The 27,956-nt window shown below is 49.4% G+C and overlaps 2 protein-coding genes across 2 annotated transcripts; both read right to left on the reverse strand.

The window, feature by feature from the left end:
- Positions 1-1,030: 1,030 nt before the first annotated feature.
- Positions 1,031-18,871, reverse strand: LOC124483807 (protein phosphatase Slingshot homolog 1-like). The gene is given in 16 exon segments (XM_047044345.1): positions 1,031-5,707; positions 5,967-6,074; positions 6,077-6,650; positions 7,258-7,458; positions 7,635-7,781; positions 8,073-8,119; positions 8,418-8,546; positions 8,755-8,848; positions 8,939-9,133; positions 9,584-9,649; positions 10,313-10,381; positions 10,564-10,685; positions 10,892-10,956; positions 13,518-13,618; positions 17,069-17,106; positions 18,482-18,871. Coding segments are annotated over 16 exon segments (3,330 nt in total). The 5' UTR covers positions 18,563-18,871; the 3' UTR covers positions 1,031-4,414.
- Positions 18,872-19,140: 269 nt separating this feature from the next.
- On the reverse strand, positions 19,141-27,816 carry LOC124483809 (synaptic vesicle 2-related protein-like). The gene is made up of 16 exons (XM_047044347.1): positions 27,688-27,816; positions 27,173-27,327; positions 25,564-25,649; positions 24,906-25,004; positions 24,376-24,447; positions 24,074-24,198; positions 22,736-22,799; positions 22,388-22,513; positions 21,806-21,934; positions 21,436-21,509; positions 21,227-21,303; positions 20,933-21,037; positions 20,545-20,656; positions 20,284-20,365; positions 19,861-19,950; positions 19,141-19,601 (listed from the first exon to the last, which is right to left on the reverse strand). Exons 1-16 carry the CDS (start codon positions 27,747-27,749, stop codon positions 19,368-19,370), a joined length of 1,692 nt encoding a protein of 563 aa, XP_046900303.1. The 5' UTR covers positions 27,750-27,816; the 3' UTR covers positions 19,141-19,367.
- Positions 27,817-27,956: the final 140 nt, after the last annotated feature.

Raw genomic sequence — 27,956 nt, forward strand, 5'->3', positions numbered from 1 at the left:
TACAGACAGAGAGGGTTTAATATAGCTCTGAACCCTCACTGTCATGGGTGGAATGGAATGCTTCAGTGTCTATTTCTTGTCCCTAATGCTCACAAACACAATGGAGGCACATGCAGTTCTCCGACAAACACGTGAGCGCACCTATTGCTTAAACAGACCATCAAATGACAAGCTCCTTCAATTGATTTCCCAAGATACACTGTATGGCTTCGAATTTAGATTTCGAATCGAAGGAAAGTAAGATCATTCGGGCTTCCTGGATGGAACCCATTACAAATAAAACAAAAAGTTTCCTGAATTTGTCGTTGTCCCACCTCTTGCAATGTACCCTTCTCAAAATCCTCCTGACTAAAGACGAAGGTGAGAGGATCTGCTAGCTGAATCTCTCTAATGCTGTGAGTCATCAGGAGGACAGGAAAACCACAGAGGTAGAAAGAGAGACTACCTACCCCAGCCCGAGTTTGTAGACACCCCTGGCTGGCCTGCTTGTTGACCTGCAGTACCACAGAGTCGATTTGCTGCTAGAAGTCTCTCTGCCACTGTCCCCAGTGCTCTCCCCCGTGATGTCAGAGTGACTTCATTTGACTAATGCAATAAGACTTCTCACTGCCTTGTGCGTCTGGCCAATAAAGCCTTAGTGAGGAGGCCCACAGACAGATACTGCTGCTCTATGGGAGGACTGAGAGGCTTCTATCTGCTGTCCAGCCCTGTGAAACAAAACAGACGACGAAAAGAGTTTCTGTATTTCCCCACGCAGATCTCTCCTGTCATTCATAATGTGCCTGTGTGTTCCTCCATGTTCTTCTGTGTGTTTGTGCATGTCACTGGAACACCCTGACGTCATCCATCGACTGGGAACGATACGGTGCAACACAACCGTGAGCTCTGTTGTGTTATTGTGTGTCTCCTAACGCGTGTGACTTGCATCCACCTCATGTTGTTAGCCCATGACTGGACAGATAAGCTGTTGACTCCCACACAAGCTTGATGAACGGAATAAGGAAACATTTCACGCCACGTAAATACATTATGCAGACAAGTAATGCTTTACTTACATGATACACATTGACTCAACATTTTGACAAAATGCAATAAAAAAAGAGAGAAAAAAAAAGTGCTTTACACATTAACATTGTAAATGTACAGTACAGTGCAAACAATACTTAACCCCCTGAAATAAAAGAATTATCAAAAACAATCAATGTAACAAAACATTTCCTCCTTATGTGATTGTGTTGGAGGACCGGCACTCATTCACGCCATGTTTGCAAAACGTCTCACCAAGCTCCTCCCCGCTGGAGACACTTAACAATGGCAACTGGGACTCCTGAAACGACTGTATGTCTATCCTCTTTTCTTTTTCTTGTCTGTCATTTTCTCTATTCCTCTCTCTCTCTCTCTGAGGAACAATGTCCAGTAGGATTGTCGGTTTGATGTTTGAGAGTTCATAAACGGGTAGTCCACATGCATCTCTGTTCAATCGAGATAAACATACACTATTCTAGAAACGAATGGCTGTCAATGACGTGTGCGGGTGAGAGCTTATGTCCTTTGAGAGTCTTGTCTATGTATGCATATGTCTATGTGGATGTACTGGGCTTAAGGGTGTCATGGTCATGCCCTTCAGGGACAGATGTGTTGATGTGTGGCATAAGAGGGGAAGTCCTTGGCTTGACTCGTTTTCTGTGTCGTTTTCGTGTGTCTGTTAAGGCCGCCGTGCAGCGCAACAGACCCAAGGCCAGGGGGGTTAAGGCACTTATGCAGAAACACAACACAAATCCAAAACATGTTATGCAAACGACTGAAACGTATTGCGTCGGATCGGAGGGTCGGACGGCGACGTTGCCGACGACGACGGGACACGCGGAAGGTTTCGGAACTTTCCGTCCGGTGGGTCTTTTTTCGTCTTTCGCCGTCGCGAGCACGATGCGTCGGCTTCGGCCGACCAGAGACCCAAGCAGGCGTTGTCACAGCAACGCCGAAGGTGGGAGTCCCGGGTCTGGAGTCGGCCCAGTGATGCTTCGGGGATAAGAGGGCTGTTGTGCTGTAAACCTGTTATGCCCTGCCCCTCACAGCCCCGCGAGGGTCATGTGACAGCGAGGGGCCAATGAAGTGCTGACACTAAATAAAGCCAGCATAATGACTGATCTAAGGGTCTGGGTTTGGAGGAGAGAGGGGGTTAGATACCAGTCAAGAAAAAAAAAAAACAACCAGCTTTAGAAGCAGTGTTCCACAACCAATACAAAGCCAAAATATGAATTATTACTGAATCAATCCACAGTCTCACCTACTGTATTATAGAATATGCATCAGTGACATGTTGAGTTTTCTGAATGGCTAAAGACACCTCCCAGTCCTTTGCATCCGTACCAGTGTCCACATCGTCCCACGGCGCTCACAAGCGTTCTAGCTCTGTCATGCGTGTGCCTGCACACACACCAGCCAGCTCCACTTCATCCCTGCACAGTGAACATGCCCAGTGCAGCTCATTAAAACAAAACTAAAAGTCTCAAAACCAAAACACCCTGGGACCAATCAACGTTTAAGCTGGCACTGAGTGATTCGACCACCTGACGTGCATCAGGTGCCGTATTGTAGAATAAGAACTCGTAAAAATATAAATAACGCAACTGATAAATACAAAATAAAAAAAGGGATGAGAATGAATTTGGGGAAGCGTCGTTCGAAGGGCGTGGAGGGGTTAGGGTTCACGAGGCTGTCACGGCCGCCTTAAGCTTGGGTGTTTGCGTTTCGGCTGTAAACATAACATCACATCTCCACACGCAGGTAATCAAGCGCTTCTTCCGGGAGTTTCCATCCGCGTCTCGGTGTCCTTGTCTGACTCGGTTCACAGTTCCGCCCGCGTCACGAGTCAGAGAGAGAGCTTGGTCTCCTCTCTGCCCCAAACAGCTTGAGCCTAATCACATTAATCCTCTGTTCCGCTCACAGACAGCGCCGGAACACCACTTTATCCACAACACAGTGTCAAGAAAAACAGGCGTTGCTCAGATGCAGTACAGGTGGGCAGAGTGGAGACGCTGTACCCGATAAGTAGTGTTAGTTCTGCCCCCTCCTCCTCTCCTTGGTCTCTTATGGTGTTAATTTAACACAAGTTCGCTGTGTGCTGAGGTGTGTGCTTTGCTCGAAAGCTGTTTTGCTGCAACTCATGTGACTAAGCAAATAAATCTGGTGAACAACCGCAAGACAAGTTGTTTGAGGCGGCCTCGCCTCATGACACATGGCACTTTGGCAACACATTACAGCAGGAAGTCTGACGTGATTGGCTCATACCCTGGGAGGGGGCGGGTCGTAGTTGAGCTACGCTGTAGGAGTGCACCAATAAAAGAAATCCTAGCGTTCAGCAAAAGCTTCACAGGGAGTCGGGATCTGTCGAAAATTTGTTGAGATGGGAGGCGTGAGACCTGGTAGAGGAGTTTGGCTTCCATTAGTAGTTTCCATGAGGCCTCGCAGTGGGCCAGTCTACAGTCACAGCTCACAGCAACTCTGAAAGAACCTCGAGGATCATAAACAGAGACGAAAGCCATTCTTCCTCTCTGATACACAGCATTAAGTGCTTGTGAGTCCAGCTGAGGCTAAAGTAGAGCTAGCGCGCTCTCTAGCTAGCTGTCTGTGCGAATGACCCAAACAATATCTCAAGGATATGAAAAAAAATTAAATAATAAAGATTGTATTCAAATAAAGTACACAAGAGGATGTTGTTATAGAACATCCCTTCTCTGTCCCTCTTTCAAACATCCATAACATGCGCGATGCGTGTGCGACGAGGGGATGAGTTGTGTAACACGAACGTTAAGACTAAACTGACCACTTGAAGATGTGAGTACATGAAGTACCTCGATGGAGGTGGTCCGGCAGGCCCCAACACGGAGGGGACAGGTCAACAAAACAGGTCTTTGGACTGAAACTGTCAGAGGTGCCTGTGGTTGAGGCACACGCACACAGAAAGGCCCAGGGGTCACCCAGGGGTCACAAGGGGTCACAAGGGGTCACCCCGTGACCTGCAAGCAGTCGGGGAGACGATGGATCCAGAGAGGATTTCCTATCCGATCAACAGTCTCGAATGACACGGAGGGCTGTGTGATTGAACGAATGGGAAACGTGCGCTCATTGGTCCACATTCGCTGAGCTCCACCAGTCGGCTCGATTCACATACAGGAAACAGGAAGTTGGAGTTATGTCACGTTCTGCTCTATCTTCCCGGCAACCGTCCCATTACCTTCAGGAGTTTTTAGTCCAGGTGTGTCTCTGCTAGGAGGGGGGGCCATCCTGGTAGACCCCCCTCCGCCCCCCCACTCCAGCCTGGTTCTCTCTGGAGGAGACCTGATGGGGGGGGGGGGGGGTCAGTCTTCTGGGGGATGGGACAGGGAGTGTGAGGGGAAGTTCCAGCATTCAGTCACCTCCAGGGGGCAGCGGCGGGGGGCGGGGAGGGCTCCCCCGAGGTGGAGGAAGAGTCGGCGGGGGGCGGGGAGGGGGAGGGCTCCCCCGGGGTGGAGGGAGGGGCGGCAGGTGGCGGGGTGGGGGCCGGCGGGGGGTCTTGGGGGAAGCTGGAGCTGGCGGACAGGGTGAGATCCTCCGTGGAGAAGGTGAGGCCTCCCAGCTTGGCCAGGGAGCTGGAGCGTTTGAGGCGGGAGGGCATGGTGAGGCCGGCTAGCCTCATGTGGCTCTCGATCTCCAGGGCCCGCTGGCGGACCAGGCCGGGCTGGCCCCCGCGGAGGCTGTGGAGGCTGTCGCTGCTGGAGCTGCGAGTGAGGCTGGAGGAGCCGTGGGGAGAGGAGAGAGGTGTCCGGGTGAAGGTGGCGCCCCCTGGGGGGGAGGTCACCGGGGCGGGGGGGTGCTCCTCGGCCGAGACGGTTGCGGAAGAGGTCCGGGGCTCGGAGGGGAGCTCCAAATCTCCCTCCACCTCCATATCCTCCAGCACCCCCGCCCCCACCCCCTCCCCCAGCCCCACGTCCATCTGCTCGGGCAGGGCCCCAGCCGAGAGCTGCCCCTCCGCGGCCAGGCTGGCCAGCCTCTCCAGCTGCTCTGCTCTCTGCCTCACCACGCCCGCCCCCAGGCGTGTCCTCTGCAGCGTGGCCAGGGCTTCCCGACGCAGCATCGCCGCTTCCCCGCCAGGGGGCATCTCCTCCAGGGCGAGCTGGAACGCCACCCCTTTCCCGGGGGCGGCCGCGGGGGTTCTCTCCCCCTCCAGGCTCAGCTCCAGCAGGGTGAGCTCAGTCACGGCTCCGCAGCCGGCCTCCCGGCCCGGCTCCTCCTCTTCCTCCTCCTCCTCCTCCTGCAGCTCGTCCATGTCCTCCGTCTCCAGCGAGCAGCGGTCGCGGGGCAGCTCCTCGCAGCTCATGGGCGACACCAGGCGCTGGCGGTAGGCCTCCAGGCGCGCCACCGGGGCAGGCAGGGCGCAGGGGGCCCCCGGGCAGCACAGGCGCCCGCAGGGCTGCAACAGGGTGGGGGGCACCGGCGGGGCAGGGGCCGGGGCCGGGGCGGAGAGAGGGGTCGGCGTGGGGGCGAAGTGCGTCCCCGGGGGGTCGATGGAGATGGTGGGGATGCTGCAGAGGCGGGCGGGGTTAAGGCGGTGGGGGCGGCCCCCGGCTGGGCGCTCGCAGCGGCGGCTCTGGGGCAGGCGGAGGCAGTCTGTACACGTCTGGTAGGACGGCTTCACCTTGGAAGGGTTTCCTGTGCTAGCACTGTCCTAAACAGAGGAAACACACAGGCAGGATACGTGGTCAGACACGAGATGACTCTGCACGTCGAGGAGAAGTTCAACCATAAAAAAAAAACGATATGCACTCTTCATATGTTGTTTTGGATAAAAGTGTCTGTTAAATAAATACAAAAATGAGTACAATATACAACATTTTCACAAAACATACACAATCGCAACCCCTTTGGTACAAAGTTTGGTACATAGGATCTGCTATGTCATGCGGGTTCTAGACTGTTCCACTCACGTCAAAAGCAGCCGGGCAGCTGCGCTTGGCCGCCAGACGGTTACTGTTGTTGGTGTTGAGGTTGGCCAGGCCTAACCGGCTCTCCTCCTTCCTTTCCCCCACCTCCCCTTCCCCCCCCCTCCTCCCCCCCCCCGCCGCCTCTCCTCCCCCCCGGCGGGCCGGGCCAGGGCGGCCATCTCCGCCTCCTCCTTCTGCGCCTCCTCCTCGTCCTCCTCCTCCACCGTGCTGAACTCCAGACGCAGGCGCGTCTCCTCCAGCGGCTCCAGACGCCCACACGTCTGGGCGCCGGCCGCCTCGCCAGGCAGTGCCAGCTGGGCCATGGGGAACCCTTCGTCCTCCAGGAGGGCGTCGCGCTCCACGTCCTCGATCTGGATGAACACCCTCTCCATGCCTAGCAGGGGCGGGCCGCGCACGGGCGTCGACGGCTCGCTGTCCAGCGCCGTGTCCGACAGGCGGCGGAAGTAGTAGTTGTAGTTGAGCGGGTCCAGGGGCTCCACTTCCAGGCCCCTGCAGGGGGAGCCGCCGCAGACGCCTCGCCCCCACACGTCCTCCTCCTCCAGGGAAGAGGCTCGCAGCCCCGGGGGGTCCTCTCCAGGGACCTCCAGGCCGCAGCAGGGCCCGGACGCCTCGTCGCCCCCCTCCTCGTCCCCTTCAGGCCTCCACAGCTTGTTGTGCCGCTGCTTGCTGTCCGGGGGGGGGGGGGGGGGCGGGGAAACACAGTCGTGGTCAGTATATGGACATGAAGCAGGGGGTCTCTAACCCTGTTCCTGGACAGATTCCTTCCTGTAGGGTTTGACTCCAAACCCAGTTGTGACTAACCTGATACAACATGTCAACCAGTTAGCCGTTAGAATCAGGTTGGCTGGATTAGTGCTGGAGAAAAAACCTGCCGGACGTTTGGTGTACAGAAACAGGGTTGGAGACCCCTGCCTCAGTCAGACAAGATTCAAAATACCTTCACTAGCCGACTCAAAGCTACCATAGTCCATTAGAATCTTGGCCTATGACCTTATAATCCACCTTTATGGTGTGTACACACACTACTAATGCTGTGTTCACAACAAATGCAAAGCAAATTATTCGCCCGTAGAGATTACGCAAATTCGTCAGTGACACCTCAACATTGATAAAATTTTGCGACACAAATATGAATTTATTTCAAAGTAAAAAATAAAAAACATCTGATAGGTTTGCAAAATTCAGGTTGCTGAAAAGGTTACCCAACATAACCCTCAGAGAACCTGTGGTTCCAGACAGCATAGTTAGGGGGGGGTGGACCCGGCCGGCTCACCTGGCGTCCAGGATGCCCTCGTACTCGGCCAGCTGCCTCATGAAGCCGGCGTTGGGCCGTGCCACGCTCCTCTTCTGCTTGACGAAGCTGAACGCTCGCTCCAGCGACCAGCCGTACTCCTTCATGGCGTAGGCGATCACCGTGGACGCCGAGCGACTCACCCCCATCTTACAGTGGACCAGACACTTTGACTGGTTCCTCCTGATGGACACAAAAAACACAACAAAAATGACAGAATGCTCCTTTTTTTTTTATTTTATTAGGGAGTCAGGTGGCTGAGCGGTTAGGGAATCAGGCTAGTAATCTCAGTAATTTGCAGTGTTTTATGATATATATATATATTTGTGTGTCTGTTCAACAGAGGCTGCCGGTCTCACTTGGCTCTGAGGATGAAGTTGTAGGTGTCGTTCCAGTGGGCCAGGAGGTCAGTGGTCTCCTCATCGTATACACGGATGTTGTGGTAGGAAAACGTCCCTGGGAAAAAGTTATCGATCTCCCTGGTCACGTTCAGGATATAACCAATCCTGTATCAAATACAAAACACTGTGATGAATCTCTTGTTCAGTGAGATTAATTTGAAGTTTTTTTTGTCAAAAACGTCCTAAATTCATGACTAATAAATTGAATTCAACTACTCGTTCAGCAAGAAAAATGTACACAGATTTCATAACCATTCATTCGAAAACTGTATTTTCTCCGCTACAGACGTTTTATATATTCATGACTACTGAAGAATACGGGCTTTGGCATTGTGGCTCAGGAATGCTTTTATATAAGAAGCTGCAAACCCAGCTGACGTGTTTGTAAACACTCACCCGCAGTCTCGCAGCTCTTCCAAGTTAGACGCGTTCCACTCAGAGCCCTGGGGTCGTCACGGGCAACGAATATCATGTTGGTCAGGGTTAAAGGTCACTGGCTAACACGCTAAGGTTAAGTTCATGTTCAAAGCTAAGAGGCTAAGTATGTGGGTGACTGAGGACTGGATGAGGGAATTAGGTAGAGGATTACGGCAGGTTGAGATGTGGTTATTTTGTCCTTTAGACTAGTAAATACAGACTCTAACCACCAACATACTGTTTAATCTAGTATTTGTTTGTCACTTTGGATAAAAGCATGTTCTGAATGAATCCGATGTGAGGTAGGGGGGCCGGCGGTGTTACCAGGTAGAGGTGGTCGAAGATGAGAGTGGCCTTGTCCATCTGGCCCAGGATCAGCAGCATCTCGTTGTCGATGAACTCCTTGAACTCCTTCAGGTTACAGCTCATGTGGTGCTCCAGCTCTGTACGGATCTAATACACACACACAGACACAGACACACACATACAGACACACACACACATTGGTTGTGTAATAAATCTATCTATAACACCACCAATAAACTACACGTCCTCTCCCCCCCCCTCTCCCCCCCCCCCCCCTCTCCCTCTCCCCCCTCTCCTCCCCCCTCTCTGAATGCTGTGGCATTCACGCTCAGAACGTCCAGCTGTGGAACCGTACCTCCTTAGACGTGACGTTCTCCAGGTCCTGGAACATCATGATGCTGCGCAGCTTGGCTCTGATCTGGCCCTCGGTCCTCTCTCTCTCCGTGGGCCTGCCAGCGCAGCAGCACAGCGTTAGCCTTCTGATCTTACACTGTGCCAAGAGTATTCACAAGAGTTCATTGACGTGGCAAAGGTCTCACCGGTCCACGAACAGGGTGGGGGAGTCTGGCCTGGTGGTCTCCAGGTCGGTCATGGCGTTCCACTCGTTGATGCAGCTCTGCTCCGAGGAGACGCAGCTCTCGTAGAAGCCCATCCAGGTGAGCGCCATGCCCCCGGGGAAGTAGTTGTACCTGCGGGACACCTCGCACGCCTTGTGGAGGATCTGGAGAGCAGACCTGAACACACACACACACACACATACATACAGACACACGCATGCACATTCACACATTTTTATCCAAAGTGACATTCAAATGCATCGTGCATTTTTATCAAAACTGCATTGTATTTCAGTGGTCTGAATGAAGGGGCGGTCTGTGTTTAGCAGACACTGTGCAAAGTAATCGTATCTCAGCTATGATGAACAATAACAACTCTACTACACTGCAACCATCCCTACATTATTACAGTGCTTTTAAACTGCAGCAATGTCTCTCTCGACCACTAGATGGTGCTCAACCTAATCTGCTGATTAGGCAGGATAATGTAATGATTTCACATCCTTCCTTTCGATATATTCCAGTATAAACAACAACTAAATCCTTTCACTGTTGGTAGTGTGATTGAAGTACACCAGACGAGGGGGTCAAGCTGCAGTACAGACACACATGAAGTCAGTCACTCACCACATGGCCTGCACAGACACAGGCTTGAAAACATGTGCCCTTCCAGCCGTAGTCACACTGAACCCCCTGAGAAGAAAAGACGAGAGGAAGATGAAATATTAGTCCATGGGGAAAGGAGAAGAGGTGGAGATGTGGAGGCATAAGAGCTGTCCTCCCACACGCGTACAGCTGAACGGGCTCATGGGACTATTCACTAACACAAACCAGTGGAACATTCCACTCACAGTGGGACTTAACAGGTCAGCAAGAACTCCACTTCCAGGGATGGAGTGAACTGGCCTGCAGTGGACAGTACTGTCCACTAGGGGGCAGGGGAACCCAGTGTGTCTGCGAGGAGCGGCGCATTTTGCAATGATGCATCTTGAAGGCAGGTTCACACACTAGGTTTGCGGACCTATCTGCAGAGGTTGGGCTTAGCAAGACGTGCTTGTTTGCACCCAGAGAAAAGCTTTTTAGAAATATCTGAGTTCCGATTGGTCATTCGCATCCATCTGGACCCAAAAGTTAAGCTCCTCTTGTGAATTTTCGTATTTCTGTGAGGTGAAACCCGCCGCAACTATTTTGAAAATGTACTGAGTTTGAACATAGTCGTACACAGGGAAACTGTCAATGAAACTGTCACCAGCCATGCTACACCTTCATATGGAGGTGCGTCCACTCTGTTCAGACTGACAGACCACCGAAAATAATAATGTACTTTAAGTCTTTATCTGCTTGGTAGGAACTCACCCATCTCCATCTAGATGTATCTTTGTGTCGCTCCAAAGTGGCAGCACCATCCCGATCGAGCAAATTTTACTAAAAAAGAAAAAGTAAGAATTAGACACAAAACGTTACATTTTCAAGCACCTGTTTTACAGAGAGAGAGAGAGAGAGAGAGAGAGATGCCATCGTCTGGGTAGGGTCCAGGTGTCTCACGCCAACGCCTGGACCCACTTCCTGTTTCCGGTGAGGGAAACAGGAAGTCGGAGCTTGTGTACCTGTCCTTGTCCGTAAAGTCCATCCCCAGCAGGAGGTTCTCTTCCGTATCCTGGCGACCGTTGGTGTAAACCACGACCATGTACCGCACGCGCTCAGACCACCCGCTCTCTAACCGGACAGCCTGGGAGGGCGAGATACAGGGTGTACTTACAACATGGGGAGTGTGTGTGTGTGTTAAATAGTGAGTGTTAATGTGTGTGTCTGACTGTGTGAGTGTGTCTGCGTTTGTGTCTGTCTGAGTGTATGTGTGTGTCTGCCTGTTTGTGACCGAGCGAGTGAGCGAGTGTGTCACTGCAGGGTGGTTGAGAGCGCTGTGCTGCTACTGACCAGCTTGATGCGGTCCTCTGAGCGGAGCGTGTTGATCATGATCTGAAGGTGCTGAGGAAGATCTCCTGAGAGAGAGAACATAGAAGGGGTTAGCCCGAGATCTAGAACACAGCCTTGTCTGCACGTCACCTTGAAGAAAAGTGTCCGCTAAATCACCACATTGCATTCATATTATTATTATTATGATGATGAACGCAAAAACAAGACATTCAAACGTCAACAGGCAGTGCTAACACACGGCTCAGCTGCAAGGGATCAACCCTGAGCTCTGCTCTCCAGCTGTACTCGCTGCAGATTGTCTCTTCAGATCAGGACCACCCCCCCCCCCCCCCGGATCCGCATATCTCCTTCCCTAAGACCTGCACCTCTCATGACTAGAGCTGGACAGCGTTCCCCAAAAGATCTCATCTTATCTGAGGAACACGGTCCCTGACAGGAAGTGGAGAACATGCCGGAACACACGGTCTGGACACAGATGTAAACGTGCAGTCTGGAGATGTAGAGGTAGATAGATGCATACCAGGATTATCACTGCGCTGAATCCTCCGGAGGAAAACATAAACTTAGAAGCCTGATGACTGAATGTGATCGACTTGTGTGTGTCAACAACATAATTGCCATTAGACTCATACAGACCTGATACACGCGTGTGCATGCACAAACACAAACAGAGAGAAAAGCATGCCCACGGCTGAGGTAACAGCAGGGCGCTGCTGGTTCCAGCTGGTGACATTACGCAACACCTCGTTGGGAAAGTCAAACACAGCCGATCTACAAAGCCTTATCTTGTTTAGTCTGCCTTCTCTCTTTTCACCTGTGAAGGACTGAACAGGTCCGTCAGCCCTCACAGAAGCTCCGGGGACAGGCACTCCCCTAACCCCGTCCCTGTAGAGTCAGCACTCTCCTAACCCCGCCCCTTTAGAGTCGGCACTCTCCTAACCCCGCCCCTTTAGAGTCGGCACTCTCCTAACCCCGCCCCTTTAGAGTCGGCACTCTCCTAACCCCGCCCCTTTAGAAACGCCACTCTCCTAACCCCGCCCCTTTAGAGTCGGCACTCTCCTAACCCCGCCCCTTTAGAAACGCCACTCTCCTAACCCCGCCCCTTTATAAACGCCACTCTCCTAACCCCGCCCCTTTAGAAACGCCACTCTCCTAACCCCGCCCCTTTAGAAACGCCACTCTCCTAACCCCGCCCCTTTAGAACCGCCACTCTCCTAACCCTGCTCCTTTAGAAACGCCACTCTCCTAAACCCGCCCCTTTGGAACCGCCACTCTCCTAACCCCGCCCCTTTAGAACCACCACTCTCCTAAACCCGCCTCATTAGGCTAGCCAGATCAGTGTAGTGTGTGTGTTTGTGCAAGTGGTTTGTCTCTGAGGCACCCTGTCGGTGTCACCGCTTGGTCACCCTTCACTGCCCCCAGGCTGCACACAAGTTTGTGGTGTGTAGTACCTGCATGCTGGTGGTGTGTGTGTGTGTGTGTAGTACCTGCGTGGTGGTGTGTGTGTGTGTGTGTAGTACCTGCGTGCTGGTGGTGTGTGTGTGTGTGTAGTACCTGCGTGCTGGTGGTGTGTGTGTGTGTGTGTGTGTGTAGTACCTGCGTGCTGGTGGTGTGTGTGTTTGTGTGTAGTACCTGCGTGCTGGTGGTGTGTGTGTGTGTGTGTAGTACCTGCGTGCTGGTGGTGTGTGTGTGGGTGTGTAGTACCTGCGTGCTGGTGGTGTGTGTGTGTGTAGTACCTGCGTGCTGGTGGTGTGTGTGTGTGTGTGTGTGTGTGTAGTACCTGCGTGCTGGTGGTGTGTGTGTGTGTGTGTGTGTAGTACCTGCGTGCTGGTGGTGTGTGTGTGTGTAGTACCTGCGTGCTGGTGGTGTGTGTGTGTGTGTGTAGTACCTGCGTGCTGGTGGTGTGTGTGTGTGTGTGTGTAGTACCTGCGTGCTGGTGGTGTGTGTGTGTGTGTGTGTGTGTGTGTGTGTAGTACCTGCGTGCTGGTGGTGTGTGTGTGTGTGTGTGTGTGTGTGTGTGTGTGTGTAGTACCTGCGTGCTGGTGGTGTGTGTGTGTGTGTGTGTGTGTGTGTAGTACCTGCGTGCTGGTGGTGTGTGTGTGTGTGTGTGTGTGTGTGTGTGTAGTACCTGCGTGCTGGTGGTGTGTGTGTGTGTGTGTGTGTGTGTGTGTGTGTAGTACCTGCGTGCTGGTGGTGTGTGTGTGTGTGTGTGTGTGTGTGTGTGTGTAGTACCTGCGTGCTGGTGGTGTGTGTGTGTGTGTGTGTGTGTGTGTGTAGTACCTGCGTGCTGGTGGTGTGTGTGTGTGTGTGTGTGTAGTACCTGCGTGCTGGTGGTGTGTGTGTGTGTGTGTGTGTGTGTGTGTGTGTGTAGTACCTGCGTGCTGGTGGTGTGTGTGTGTGTGTGTGTGTGTGTGTGTGTGTAGTACCTGCGTGCTGGTGGTGTGTGTGTGTGTGTGTGTGTGTGTAGTACCTGCGTGCTGGTGGTGTGTGTGTGTGTGTGTGTGTGTGTGTGTAGTACCTGCGTGCTGGTGGTGTGTGTGTGTGTGTGTGTGTGTGTAGTACCTGCGTGCTGGTGGTGTGTGTGTGTGTGTGTGTGTGTGTGTGTGTGTGTGTGTGTGTGTAGTACCTGCGTGCTGGTGGTGTGTGGGGGTCTTGGGGCCCTGTGGACTGCTGCCCTGCTGCAGGAAGAGAGCTGCTCCTTTGACCATGAAGAAGCTCTCGCTGAGGCTGAAACACAGAAGGAGAGGTGGAGGAGGGAGATATTTCATCATCATCATCATCATCATCATCATCATCCCAGTCCCCCCTGAAGGTGCCACATGGAGAATTAGGAGGAAATGAGAAATGAATGAGAAACATACAACATGGAGATGTGGTTCTGCTCAGAGATGTCAGGGTCCACCTGTTTGGTCGTGCAGCGGCGGGGGCCGGCTGCTTATTGCGTTCTTAAGCTTCAGCGAGCAGGAAAGGGCGTGGGGAGATCTTCAGGGAGAGACTTTCAGCAGCCGTGTGCTGCTAGCGAGACCTTTCCTAAATGAAATACATCTTTGCAGATAGAGACCCGACACTGCTTGATTGGCTTCACTGACCTCTGGCAGAGGATCAGCAATGCAGCTTTCGGTCTGTCCTTCTAGCTTTCTCTCCATATTATATATATATATATATATATAGATATATAGTATATCACACTCAGTCATATATTATTTCCATATATTTTTTCTGTCCCTCTCTATCCATCTGGTCTTTCTATCATTCTGTCTCACTATCCCCGTCTGCCTTTATTGTTTGCTTTGTTCAGCAACATCCTTATCATCCCTCTCCCTTTCTCCTCTCCCTTCTGCCTCTCTTCTCTGGCCCAAGTCTGCTGACTGTCCCTAAGGTTCACTCCCCCAGCCTCCCCCTGGCCTCTCATGGAGGTCGGCCTCAGCCCTGAGGTCCAGTAGCCAGCTATGAGGCTTCTGGTTGGGACAGCGTTGGAGAGAAACAGAGTGTGGCTTTGTGTTTGGAGCAGGCTAGCTGCCCTCTCTGCCACCAAACACAGAGCCTGCTGTGACGGGCTGGGGCCATCGCAGGACCTTGTGTTCCAGCTACTCTGTTACGTGCTTGTCATTGTTTCTGGACAGGTTTCTACTGACAAAGTAGAAACGAATGATCAGATGGTTCCAGGTTGACAGACATAGAGAGAGAATGAGACATAGAGAGAGAGAGAGAGACAGAGAGAGAGAGAGAGACAGAGAAAGAGAGAGACAGACAGACAGACAGTAGCAGGGTACAGTACACACTAATAACTTTGTAGTTGAGTATCCTTGAAATGACTTGACTGGCGATAAGACCACCAGAGTGACAAGGAACAATGTGAGTCTGTTCCTACCACAAGTAAAAAGACCTTTAAAAACCAACGGAAGAAACATTCAGAAAATACATTGTTTTCCTCTAGTGAATTCCAGAACACTGCCCCTCTGGACACAAACGCATTCTCTGTACACATTCCTCGTGTAGTTTTCCTCAAGACCACATAAGACCCGAGAAGCGATCTCAGAACCAAAACACAGACTCTCAGAACACCTCGCGCTCATCACGGATCTGAACCTCGCTGCCCCCGAGGTGCCGTTCGGACGAGACGCGGGCTGCAGAGGACTCACATGCGGTAGATGTCTCTGGGAGTCAGCACAGCGTTCTCCACAAAGTGGGGCAGCATGGTGAGCATGGCTTCCTCACAGGGGGACGCCACCAGATGCATCCTTTGGACTGCCGAGGACCGCAGTCTGCCCCAGACCAGACCTCCTCAGACCAGACCTCCCCAGACCAGACCTCCTCAGACCAGACCTCCCCAGACCAGACCTCCTCTTCGCTGGGCTTCCACCTCTGGACGGCTCCTTTGGGCTCCTCAGCTTGTCCGTTCTTCTCCTCTGGTCCCCTCCGCTGGTCTCCTCACCCCTGTGCTTCCTCCTCACCTGTCACAGCCAGTCCACTGGGAAACACTCTCCGGCACGGGACATCTCCAAACCAGCTTGTCTGTAAACCCGTCTGTTTGGTGTTCTTAAAAAGCCTGCCCTGCCTGCCTGCCCCCCCCCCCCCCCCCCCCCCCGCCCACGAGCGGCTGCTTATCTCCTCCTAGCAGCGCGCGCTCCGGCAATCAGCGCCCCCCCCCCCCCCCTCCACAACACTCCCGTCACAAAAGCGCCATTCAGGCGCGGCGGTCGGATCGGGTGGCAGGGAGAATCCGCGTCTCGACTCCGGTCACAAAGCAGACGTCTGGAGATGAGGACGAACGTGAGGCGTCCCGCACGCATAAGCTCCGTGCCGAGTCACCGAGCAGGGAGGAAGCGCTCCGCTCGCTGGAGCGCTCCACACAATAGCACGACGAGACACATTAAACTCCCCGTGACCTGAGATTTTCAACAAGTTATGCGACGCCCTGCAGGCATAGCTCACACACACATACAGAAATACACACACACATACATACGCACACACACATACACAAACACACACATACCTCCAGTCATGAGGTCGGCCCTTTCAAGGCTGTTGTGTAAGCCTGTCTAGTGCTAAGTTTTTCTCCTGAGAACCAAGGACTGCTGGAGGGTACAGTGTGCATTAGGTTTCTGTCAGACTGCTACAGTAAGGGCCAGAGAGTCCTGGCCTGGCTGACACCAGACTTGTGGCACTACGGTTTGAAGTACAGAACTGAGTGTGTAGCTATGACTGGGCTGTATAACAACAACATGAGCGCACACGTCTTATTACCTTCGCCACCATGCTACACAGATAGTCTAATCTGATCTAGAACACTATAAGTATCAACAGAATGTCATTCTTTGACAGGACGTGGGTTCTGTGCAGTCCACCATCAGCTCTTTAACAAAGATAGATGAAGCTTGATTGCCATTAAACAATGTCACATAGGACAACAGCGAATGGTGAGTGTATTCGTTATATCTTCCTGGATATCTGAACGACACCGAAAACACACCAGCATAAAGCTGAAGGGGAAATGATATTGGTGACGGTGATGAACCCCAACCGATCTAAGAGATGTTTTATGTCCTTAGGGAGCTTATCACGATGATAGTACTGTAAATGATTATGAGAGGCCAGGATGTGAAGTTCAGGACAGCTTCCATGCCTCTATCTACATCTTGTCTCTGTTTCCTGTAACTTAGAGCCAGGGCTTCAGCGAGCAAGGAAGGGGGCAGGGGGTCAAAGTTCATAGGGCTTGGGAAACACACACAGTGATTTCCCAGCTATGTAATGTACACCCCCCCCCCCCACCCCCCACCCCCAAGAGAGCACAGCAGATCATTATTTGACATTACCCTCGTCTATGTGCATTCTCAGCTATTAAGGGAAACATAAGAGTTGAAACTCTAGACCTCAGGCTGGACACTGTCTTTCACTGCTGCCGTTACACTCCACATTGAGGGGGAACAAGAATGCATTGTAACACAATAAAACATTCTAGAAGAAGAAAGCATTCTAGAACCAGAAGGAGTTCTAGATTGAGAAACGCATTTTCAGAACAAGAACGCATTGTGACATTGAGACAGCATTCTAGAACGAGGAGGTCTGTTTGGCACATATCTCTTTGGCGGTTTACACCCCACCGCATTTGATTCCATCCCATAGTTTTCATTTCGAGTCTTTCTCTTTTAGAGAAGAAGAGGAAGTTCTCACCTTTGGTTGGTCCTCCGGTCATCGTCACTGCCAACGTCCTGAAACAGAAAGAAAGACAATCAGGCTGTAAATCAGTCGGACCTCAATGTGTCTCAAATCCCACCAGGCTCTCGCTGATTCCTCAGCCTCCTAAACCAGCGACACAGTATACCAGCAATACCCTTACACTGACCTTACACTGGGATGGCATCATCCTCATCATCCTCCACTCACGGATCTTACAAGACTTGTCTTCTAAGTCTCTCTGATGGTGGACCTCTATGCTTTGAAGATGTGGGCAGACTGTCACTAACTGGTCGACGCAGCTTGGATATCTCTGGGGATGTGTAACTCTAGATAGAGATGAGCGCGCTGGCAGCGTTACTATAACGCAGAGCATTTGGTGTAGTAAGTGGTTTGCCGATGCTCAAACCACCCCCAAAGCATCATCTTTATGAAAGATCAAATATTAAGAGGTTTTGGCCACTTATCAAATGTAAGATCACGTTGGCAGAGCTGTTTTTAATGATGTGATTAGTATGACATCATTCCTGCAGCAGTGTGTGGTGGGTTTTTTACCCTGTGTGGTTCAAGATGCTGTGACTTTCCTGGTACTATACGACGTTTTTAACAAACAACCAAAGACCACCATTTTAAGTGAGAGAGCACGTGGAATTTAAAGAGACCTACAATGTCTTAACTATGCAGTTCATGTTCTCCTACGCCCGAGAAAGGTGTACCACACAAAAGCAGGCGGGTGGCTTCGGTGAGAGTACTATAGGGTACCAGCAACCCCTACTGGTCATACCTTGTAACTATGATCTCATCTATGTTTTGAAACGTTGCACACCTGCCACACACTCAGTCACAGTTTTTGAAACAGTATTTGACAGTCATGACACAAAAAACAAGCCCGCGGGAGGTGACTACGCACAACGCCCGCAGGTCTTTTCCAACATGCAACACATCTAGCTACCATGCGTACGAAAGAAAGTGTTGAAGAATTCCCATACACAGCTAGCAAGAGACAATTTGTGGAAAATCAAACGCACTCTCTAAACTTGCGTTAATGTTTGTTTGGTTACAGTCGAAATAATACCGCGTTCTGACTGGGAACAACACGAATGCTGCCCCAAATGAATGCTTTGTTCTACACCTAATCCCTAGCTAAGATTTTGTTTACGAGCTCTTGCGAGCCAGGATCATTTATGTTCAAGTATTCCGTTAGGTAATCACTACATTATTCTTTGACGATGACTGGCGTAACGATATTTTGAATCAGAACACCGCAACTGAAATTCTTTGACACTTTCAAGTGCCATCTGCAACACCGGGCCTAGCGGATTCGGAGCATCGCTACATTGGTAGCATCCTCGGTTTTTCCTCCAGCGTTGCCTACCGCAACACCCCCGGTGCTAGTCGGGTTCCACTTACCTCCCCAGCGTTGGTGGTGGCGGTGCTGGCGGAGGATGCTGCGCTGGGGGTGGGAGAGCGCTGCAGAGTAACCAGGGCCATGTCTGGATACTGTCGCTAGGAGAGACAGTCCTTGGAAGGGAAATCTCTCGGACAAGATATGCCGAGATTTTCCCTGTCCACCACCAGGGACAAAATACTCAAGATCGCATTAAATATTTTTAGCATCTGATTTCACACCCCGTAGAAAACCATTCGTCAGCTTCTCCCTCGCCCATCCTGCAGAGTTCATTCTGGAATAGTCACGGATGTATTGTAAATAAGCAACGAATCTCCCCCGTCTGTGTTATTTGCCATGGTCTCGCGCACAGCAACACCAAATTGCAGGTTGCATGCGGGGCAGAAATGAATTGCAGCGTTACTTCTCCCCGGCTTCTGTGATTGGCTGTTCCATAATGCGTGTGCTCTGTCATTGGGGCAAATGTCGTCAAGGTGACTCTGGCTAGACTGAAAACTCGCATCCTTCCCATAAAACAATAATGTAGTAGTGTAAGTGATGACATACGTGCATTCACCCTCATGTATCATGCATTGGACGAAATTTGTCACACTGTCTATGGTAATAATAGCAGCATAGTGCATGCCCACTCAATAGTAAAAACACCAAAGATGAAAATGTCTAGTGCCTTTAAATAATAATATTTTTAATAGTATTTTATATTAACACTGTATAGTACAAAATCCTCATGTTGCCCACTGTACAAATAGAAAGCGTTTGAAAGAAACACTGTAGTATAACTCTGCCATGGCAATCTAGCTTGCGAAACCCCAAACACGTTAACATGCCATGAGGCATCCACTGGTCCACTCCAGTCTTTCAGTCCAGAAACCTCAGCAGTTGTCCGGTTTATTTCTTTACTTCCTCGTTTCTTGTCTGTAGTTCTACCTGGTCATGTGACCCGTAGTCAGTGAGGGCTGAGTCCAGAGTGTGGCTGGTCTCCGGGGCTGTGGTGAGGTGGCTGGACTCCTGCAGGACCCTGCCTGTGGTCTCTATGGGGAGGGCCAGAGAGGCTGCGGTGGCCAGCAGGCAGCACGCACAGTACACACTCAGAGTCAGGAACACAGACGTCCGAAGCAACACCTGCAATGTGAAGGATGTAAGTCATTTTCAGGTCAGTTAAAGTCAGTTTATTGAAAAGGAAATGACTGTTGGTAGGGTTAGGGAATTCCGTATGCACTGTTCTCAGATCAGGAAGTGAAACACTTCTGATTCTGATTCTAAGAACTTGTACCAGGTCATTATCAAAAACGAACATTGTATTGTCATTGTAATGTAAGTTCTCATAGGGTAATGCTACACAGAAGTTGCAATGCAATCCTAGGTACAGCTGGCCACACACCTGTGCTACGAAAGGTGTTAGTAGGGCTCCAATTCTTGCCATTCCACTGCAAGTTCCAATCCCAAGAGCTCTGACTGATGTTGGATAAACCTCAAGTACCAGGATGGGAGACACATATTAAAGAATACAAATCAAATCAAATCAAATCAAATTTATTTGTATAGCCCTTTTTACACGCAAGCATGTCACAGAGGGCTTCACATGCGCCCATAGAACTGCCCCTCAACCAACCTAAACCCTCAAGGAAGACAAGGAAAAACTCCCAGAAAAACTCCCACCGGGAGAAAAAATGGAAGAAACCTTCCATTAAAGAACAAATCCAACTAATAAATACATTATAATAACAAAAAAGATAAAACAAGAATAAAACATTGCATGACAACATGCTGTACATGACTAAAATGATGACTAAGTTTACGATACCTCTGGTGTGTAAAGATAAGCCACTTGGAATCCCCCGCTGATGAAGGCTCTGGCTATGAAGATGAAGATGGTGAGCGCTATCCTGGAGGGAGGAAGAAAGAAAAAGAGAAAGATAGAGATAAAGACAAAAAGAAAGTGATAAAAAGAGAGGGAGAAAGAAAGAGAGACACACAGGGAGAAAGAGAGAAGTAAGATGATCGAGGACTTCAGCGTTTCTCCAACCAACCTTGATAGAGCGAGGAGTCGGCCCAGAGCACTTACCTCCCGATGCAAGCGTAGAGGGGCAGGACAGACAAAGAGAATATGAGAAAGGACAAGGCCATGGTCTTCTTCCTGCCTATCCTCTCGATCACACACAGAGTTAACAGGAGTCCTGCAGACCAAACACAACAGTGCTGCAGTACATGCATGGCCTTCGCAGACCCATGCAAACACACAGGTATTCGGGTACCCAGGATGTCCTCAGATGGTCAAAAGTAATAAACACTAATGGCAGTATGGTTGCAAAGTTACTCACCCAAAAACAATGTCCACTATACTGCATGTGAATGAATTACTGGGCCTCAACAGCAGCACTGAGACAGTCACATGAGTTGTGATGGAAACATGTTGATGCTATTCTAGATAGCTGGTTGAGTCTGTGGTTTACCTGGAAACTCTGCTAACGTGGTCCAGAGGAGGTCTTTGTAGTCATCTGCTGTTAAGGTTTGGCACTCCAGTTCACACACAGGCTCAATCTTGGCACCTTGGTCCACTGTTAAAATAAAATAAAAGTTTTTCCCATTAGGCGCGCACAAGCTGGAGGTCAGGATTTTTCGCTTTGGATAAAAGCATCTGCAAAATGACTAGACTTACTGACATGCATATACTTGACGCCTAATAAATAAATACAACTTTTTAAAAAGGATCTTTTTGAAAAGATTTTCAAAATCTTTTTACTTACAACCGCACACATCTCCTGCTTGGAACAGCTCAGTGGTCAAGAGGACTAGGCCGTAGTAGGAGAAGGCAGAGGCAAACCTGGGGTGGAGATAACACACGCACACAACAGGTTTCAATCACACCCTCACAGTGCTCTGAACCAATGCTGCGTCAGGCTGGTGACCATGTGACCAAGGGTGAACAGGAAGTGGATGCATTTGTACGTCTCACCATATGAACCACAAGAGAAGGGTTGTTTTCCAGTACTGAGGCGTGAAGAGATCTCTGATCTTCCCTCGGTCTTCCTGACGCACAGATAAAGGGAACAAAACACAATCATTTCAGACATTGTTGTGAGAGGGAACTCAATGTAGACATTGAGTAGATGCTTTAATCCAATGTAATTAACAGGGGGATTTGAATTTACAACCTCTTGTTCGACAGTCTAAGTCCTTACCGCTGAGCAAAACCAATCACAATGTTCAATATGTTTTCCTGGATATAGATTTACTTGACATCTGCCCTTTGTGCTATAATCTTATACGGCACACACCTTAAACAAACACACACACACAGCGGACTAGCTTTACAGCAGACTGACCTGCTTGTTGGCAATGAGTATTCCCTTGGGCATGGTCTTGCCGTTGTCCGCGGCCATACGACTTAAGGTTGCCATGGCGTTGTCTGTGTTCCCCGACAGCACGTCAAAACGGGCGCTTTCAGGCAGCCACTGTCACGCAGCAGACAGAAATATACTTCAACACAGGATGCTAACTCAATATATTGTACATACTGCAGTATATTACACAGGAAAGTAATATACAGTATATAGAAATACACATACATAGATACTACATAACAATATTATGGTATACTGTCAGTGCAGGTTATGCTGTATGTAAAATGTATTATAGTTTAAAGACTCATTATACTGCAAACTTTATATAATATGGAATGGTATTATATTTATAGTGTTATAGTTATTAGTATCATTCCCGTAGGTGTGAACCATTCATTGTGAAGTGTTTAAGGCAAGGCCCTAATCATTGTATATATTGGGGGGAACACATCCCCCCATTATTCAAATCTGGTCAAAATGTCCCCCTCCAAACATTTGAATTTGTCCCCCCCAATGTTGACCCCATGGCTCCGGCCTTGGTTTCAGGCGTTCAGCACTACGTACGTAACAGAGGGCCACGAAGACAGCCAGGGGGACGGCGGAGAGGGCCAGCAGCCAGCGCCAGCCCTGGGTGGGCATCACCACCATGGCCAGGAGGACCTCAAACACAGCCCCGAGTGCCCAGAACACCTGACGCGTGGACAACAACACACACACGCACGCACGCACAGACAGACAGACACACACACGCAAGCACCCAGACACACACAGATACACACCCACACACACACACACACAGCAGTGAACAAAGACCCGATGGGATTAGTCTCCACGGGGTGTGGGCAGCAGCTGAAACGTGTGAGTCTTGAGTGAGATGAAAGAAATGTCAGGGATAAACACACAGCAGGTTACCTCAATCAGAAGAATGCAAGTGGCCCTCGATTTCTTCGGGAGGAATTCTGTGTACAGTGTCACCCTGAAAGACAAACACATTTCCACATTTCCAACCAAACTTGGCATGTTGTACAGAATATGGTTTTGTAAATGCATTTAATAATAAATAAAACTAGGATTATGTTTTGTCTTATGTGTCAACCCTCTGTGAAAGCTTCTGTGACATTGATTGTGATTTTTATCAAATCAATATTTTTAATTACTTGTTTGGTTTAATCAAGTTTTGCCTCAAGGGTTATGTAAAATACACATGTTTTTTTCCAGGTTGGACCATTGCTGCTGTTCATATGCTCGCACATGTCCTTCTTCACAGGTCTAACCGTCTCAGGAGAGCTGTAATGTGTTACAATAACACTGTGTTGTTCATTCAGCCTGACTGCCTCTAAATATCTGACGAGACCTGTAAACACATGAATATACAGTATACTGTATATCTGTACACAGGTGTTTATCCATGACGCTTTCAAATGATGTTCTACAATAACTATGTATTCGTTTAGCACATGCTTTTAGCCAAAGTAGGGTAGATTTGAACTTATGACCTCTTGATTTGGAGGCAAATGCTCCATCCCTGAGCTACAGCCATCAGCCATCCTTCCTGAGCTATATCCACAAAACGGTTCAGTAAGATGTGTTCAGCAGTGAGGTTACCAGGTTCTTCTGAGGTGAACTCACGACTGGGGGCCTAGCAGGCTGTGTGTGCCTACGGAGGACACTCACGACTGGGGGACTAGCAGGCTCTGTGTGCCTACGGAGGACACTCACGACTGGGGGACTAGCAGGCTCTGTGTGCCTACGGAGGACACTCACGACTGGGGGACTAGCAGGCTCTGTGTGCCTACGGAGGACACTCACGACTGGGGGACTAGCAGGCTCTGTGTCCCTACGGAGGACACTCAGGACTGGGGGACTAGCAGGCTCTGTGTGCCTACGGAGGACACTCACGACTGGGGGACTAGCAGGCTCTGTGTGCCTACTGGGACACTCACGACTGGGGGACTAGCAGGCTGTGTGCCTACGGAGTACACTCACGACTGGGGGACTAGCAGGCTGTGTGCCTACGGAGTACACTCACGACTGGGGGACTAGCAGGCTGTGTGCCTACGGAGGACACTCACGACTGGGGGCCTAGCAGGCTGTGTGCCTACGGAGGACACTCACGACTGGGGGACTAGCAGGCTCTGTGTGCCTACGGAGGACACTCACGACTGGGGGACTAGCAGGCTCTGTGTGCCTACGGAGGACACTCACGACTGGGGGACTAGCAGGCTCTGTGTGCCTACGGAGGACACTCACGACTGGGGGACTCCTCCAATGCCAAAGCCCACCAGGCCCCGGAGGACCAGGATCCAGCCGTAAAATGGGGCGAAGACGCTCAGGAGACCGTAGTACAGGCTCCACAGCATGCACATGGTCAGGGCCTGCCGAACACACACACACACAGGCATGCACACATACACAAAGACATGTGCGCGCACACACACAGACAAACACAGACACACACCAGTTTTATATTTACAGTATAAATTATTTTCTGTATTAAGAGCACTGAACAAATAATCTGTGCCTTGGCTGAAAGTAAATATAGGGAGACATACTATTTTTCTGCCGTATTTGTCCGCTACATTGCCCCACAGAGAAGAGCTGACCATCATGCCAATGAACACCGCCTAAGATCAACAGTGAGTAGACACACCTTACAGAGTTATAATAGATACTACTGTGGAGGTAAAGGATTCTGTTGCTCCATAAATATCTTATGATATCATAGTGAGGCAGAAAGAGAAAGATATATACAGACACAGAGAGAGAGAGATAGACAGACAGAGAGAGAAAGAGAGCAGACAGTGAGACAGAAAAAGAGAAAGACAGAGAGAGAAATATTTACAGACATGGACAGATATAGACAGAGAAAGAAACAGAGAGTAAGTGAGAGAGACAGAGAGATTGAGTGAGTGAAAGAGACAGAGAGAGTAAGTGACAGAGTGAGAGAGTGAGTGAGTGAGTGAGTGAGTGAGAGAGAGAGAGAGAGAGAGAGAGAGAGAGAGAGAGAGAGAGAGAGAGAGAGAGAGAGAGAGAGAGAGAGAGAGAGAGAGAGAGAGAGAGAGAGAGAGAGAGAGAGACTGACCGATGTTATGAATGCCACCTGGTAGCTGGGCAGCCTCCACTCACAGTGCAGCTGAGGAGCCAGGATACTGAGAACCATCATCTCCATTGCATCGGCCATCTGCAGCCAAACAACCCACCAGGAAGTCTTACAGTCTACCTTTTACTATAGCCTAATTCAAGGCAACTTATCAGGAACACTTTGGGATCCTATATATCTGATATTATTATTATTATATATTAATCCCAAAGGAAATTCAAGTAAAATCAACAGACTGGTAAAACCATAGGCCGTAATTACTGGAAACGAGATGGCAAAAGTACACACATCGTTCACTCAAGTAAAAGTACAGATACTCATATTTAAAAAGACTTTGGTAAAAGTACTGACAACACTTTTGCACTCAAGTTGAAGTAAAGAAGTATGGAATCTTGACATTGACTTAAATAACAAAGTAGCCATCACAACTACCTGTTGGACCTCACATCATATTAATACATTTATACAAAAATACACTATAAAAGATTATTTGTGTAAAACCCAGTTTTTTTTTTTACATACATACACACACGCACGCAACCACACACACGCGCACACACACACACACACACACACAGTGAAATGGGGGGAAAGGAGAATAGAGAAGTCTAAAACTGACAATGTCCACCCACCCACTCACCCATGACAGGCCAGTAAGCATGGAGAGCTTCCACTGAAACCACCCAAAGCCAATGCTCTCCACCACATCTTCCACTGTGAACGTATCTGGAAGATGATGAAGAAAATTACGTCACCCTGCTGAAAATGATGGAGATGGGTTACATTTATGGAACTATCTAATTGAAAAGTGAATGTCTCAATTATTCCTTATATTATACTCTAAGTTGTATTATGGGAAATGTGATGCTAAGCTCTGACTGAGTAAAAACAATAGAGGTGTGAAACGTTGGAAGATAGGGGAGTACCACTCTAAGGAATGCAGAGGCCTAGCCGTAAATTAGAACGTACACATAGGGCCAAGCTGCAGGAAAACTCCTCCAAACCAAGTCTGAAACTGTCACCCAGGTCAGGCCTAGGTCTGTGTCAAGGGGTTTTCTATGTTTATAAAGCACAAGCATCCCATACCAACTAGAAGAAAGTCTAAGATATGTGTGCACCCAACACGAGCCCTGACATGGTCAGATTTATGTAAGGACAGAGATGCCAACGTGACACAACTTCTGTAATCAGAAACCCTAGTATAGGGGCCAATTGGGTGACGAAGCGTAGAAATGGTCATCAACAGAAAGGTACCAATAATGTGAGGATGCATAATGTATCTGTGACCAACAGTGTTGTACCAATAGCAAAAAATGACACAAATAATAGGCAGAAAATACAGTATATAAGAGGACGTTTGGAGAGAACTTGCCAGTCTGCTCTTGGGAGCTTACTCACTTGGATACCTTTTTTTACCCTGTGTTGGAATAAACCTTTGCATCAATACTCTGAGTTTCAGTGCATCTGTTGGGACTTAGCCTGATTTTTGACTGGTTTGGACTTAGAATAATTTTCAACCTTTGGACTTAGTTTATTTTTGACTTGTACGGACTTAGGATTTTCCTCACTTCGACACGCTGATTTATTTTCACTATACACGGGAACTGGAATAATTATTTACGACAAAGAGAGACAAGACAAAAGGAGCAGGCTGACCAGGGAAGCAGGCTGACCAGGGTGACCAGGGTGAGCTTTCCGACACAAACGTACCCGTACATATATGTTTCATTACATCAAAAAGAGAAAAGGCAGACTTGCTGATAGTGTACATTTTGATCAAAAACTGTAATCACAAGACATCGAATGATAGGAGCTGACATGCTGGCACAACACTAGTTGTTCACATGTTGTTCTTCACATGGTGTCCAATTAGGGTTAATTACATAAGGGACTGGGCAGCATTCAAGATCGCGAGATGTCCATGAATGTTAGAAAATGTGTCGGCCCAATTATTATATAGAACACATGAAAGAACATCAACATAAAAACCATTATTGGTATAAACTTGTGTACATTATTAATGGAAACTTCTATATCATTCGGTACTCACATGACATTTAATTAATGATCTCACCTGTTTATCTCAAATCGTTAATTTTGCTGGTCAAATACAGACCATCCCTTGACACACTAACCACCACAATACTGTTAGAACCCTGCACCTCTGATCCAGGATTTGACGCTATTCTTTCGAAACACACTATTTGCATGTTGCTTTGGATACAACGGAAACAGATACATCTTCAGACCTTCAGCCGGCCGTTCAGGTTCCGATCCACGAGGCGCAGAGGTGTCGACGTCTTGACTCGCGGACGGCCTAGCGGAGGAACAGAGCTCGTAGTCTGCACACTGATCCTCATCCGCATGACGGAGGCTGTCCCCGTCCCCTCTGAATGTCACCACGCTGCAACCAAACAGTCAAGATCAGGAAATACTGAAAATACCAATGAAGTGGTCATTCATCAGAGACTCTTATCCAAAGCATCGAACACGGGGTGGATTTGAACCTGTGATCACTTGGCCGGCTGTCACGTGCTCTACCATTGTGCTACACCAACGTGTCTTGTTGATGTCAATGTAATCCAACACACAAAAGTGTCTATCACAGGAATGTTGTTTATTTCCACTAAGGCACTTGTGACAGACAGGTAGAGCTCTACATTAACAGGTTATTAACCTACAGAAAGCACAATGTATAACTTTGTTACCCCATCAATTATGAATCCCTAAATAAAAACAAATCTGGTGTAGGTTGGTATCGTACCTGATTTCAGGGTTTCTCCATTTGTTGTAAGCGACAGTGGAAGTTTTCCCCCAGTTGTTCATGTCTCTGCGTCTGTGAACAACTGAAGGTTGGTCAAACCTGCTCTGGCATTGAGATCCAGTTTCACTGCAACTTCTACTCAAAACAGCCCTAAAGTGAAGGAGAGGGTGTGGTTAAAGCCACTGTAAACAAACCCTTCACTGAGTCACTATGTGGAGCTAAATAAAAGGTAAGGTGTTTGTTGGAATAAAAGGGTGTCCACTTACAGA

The sequence above is a fragment of the Hypomesus transpacificus genome, chromosome 22 (genome assembly GCF_021917145.1).
Source record: "Hypomesus transpacificus isolate Combined female chromosome 22, fHypTra1, whole genome shotgun sequence".
In the NCBI taxonomy this organism is placed as follows: Eukaryota; Metazoa; Chordata; class Actinopteri; order Osmeriformes; family Osmeridae; genus Hypomesus; species Hypomesus transpacificus.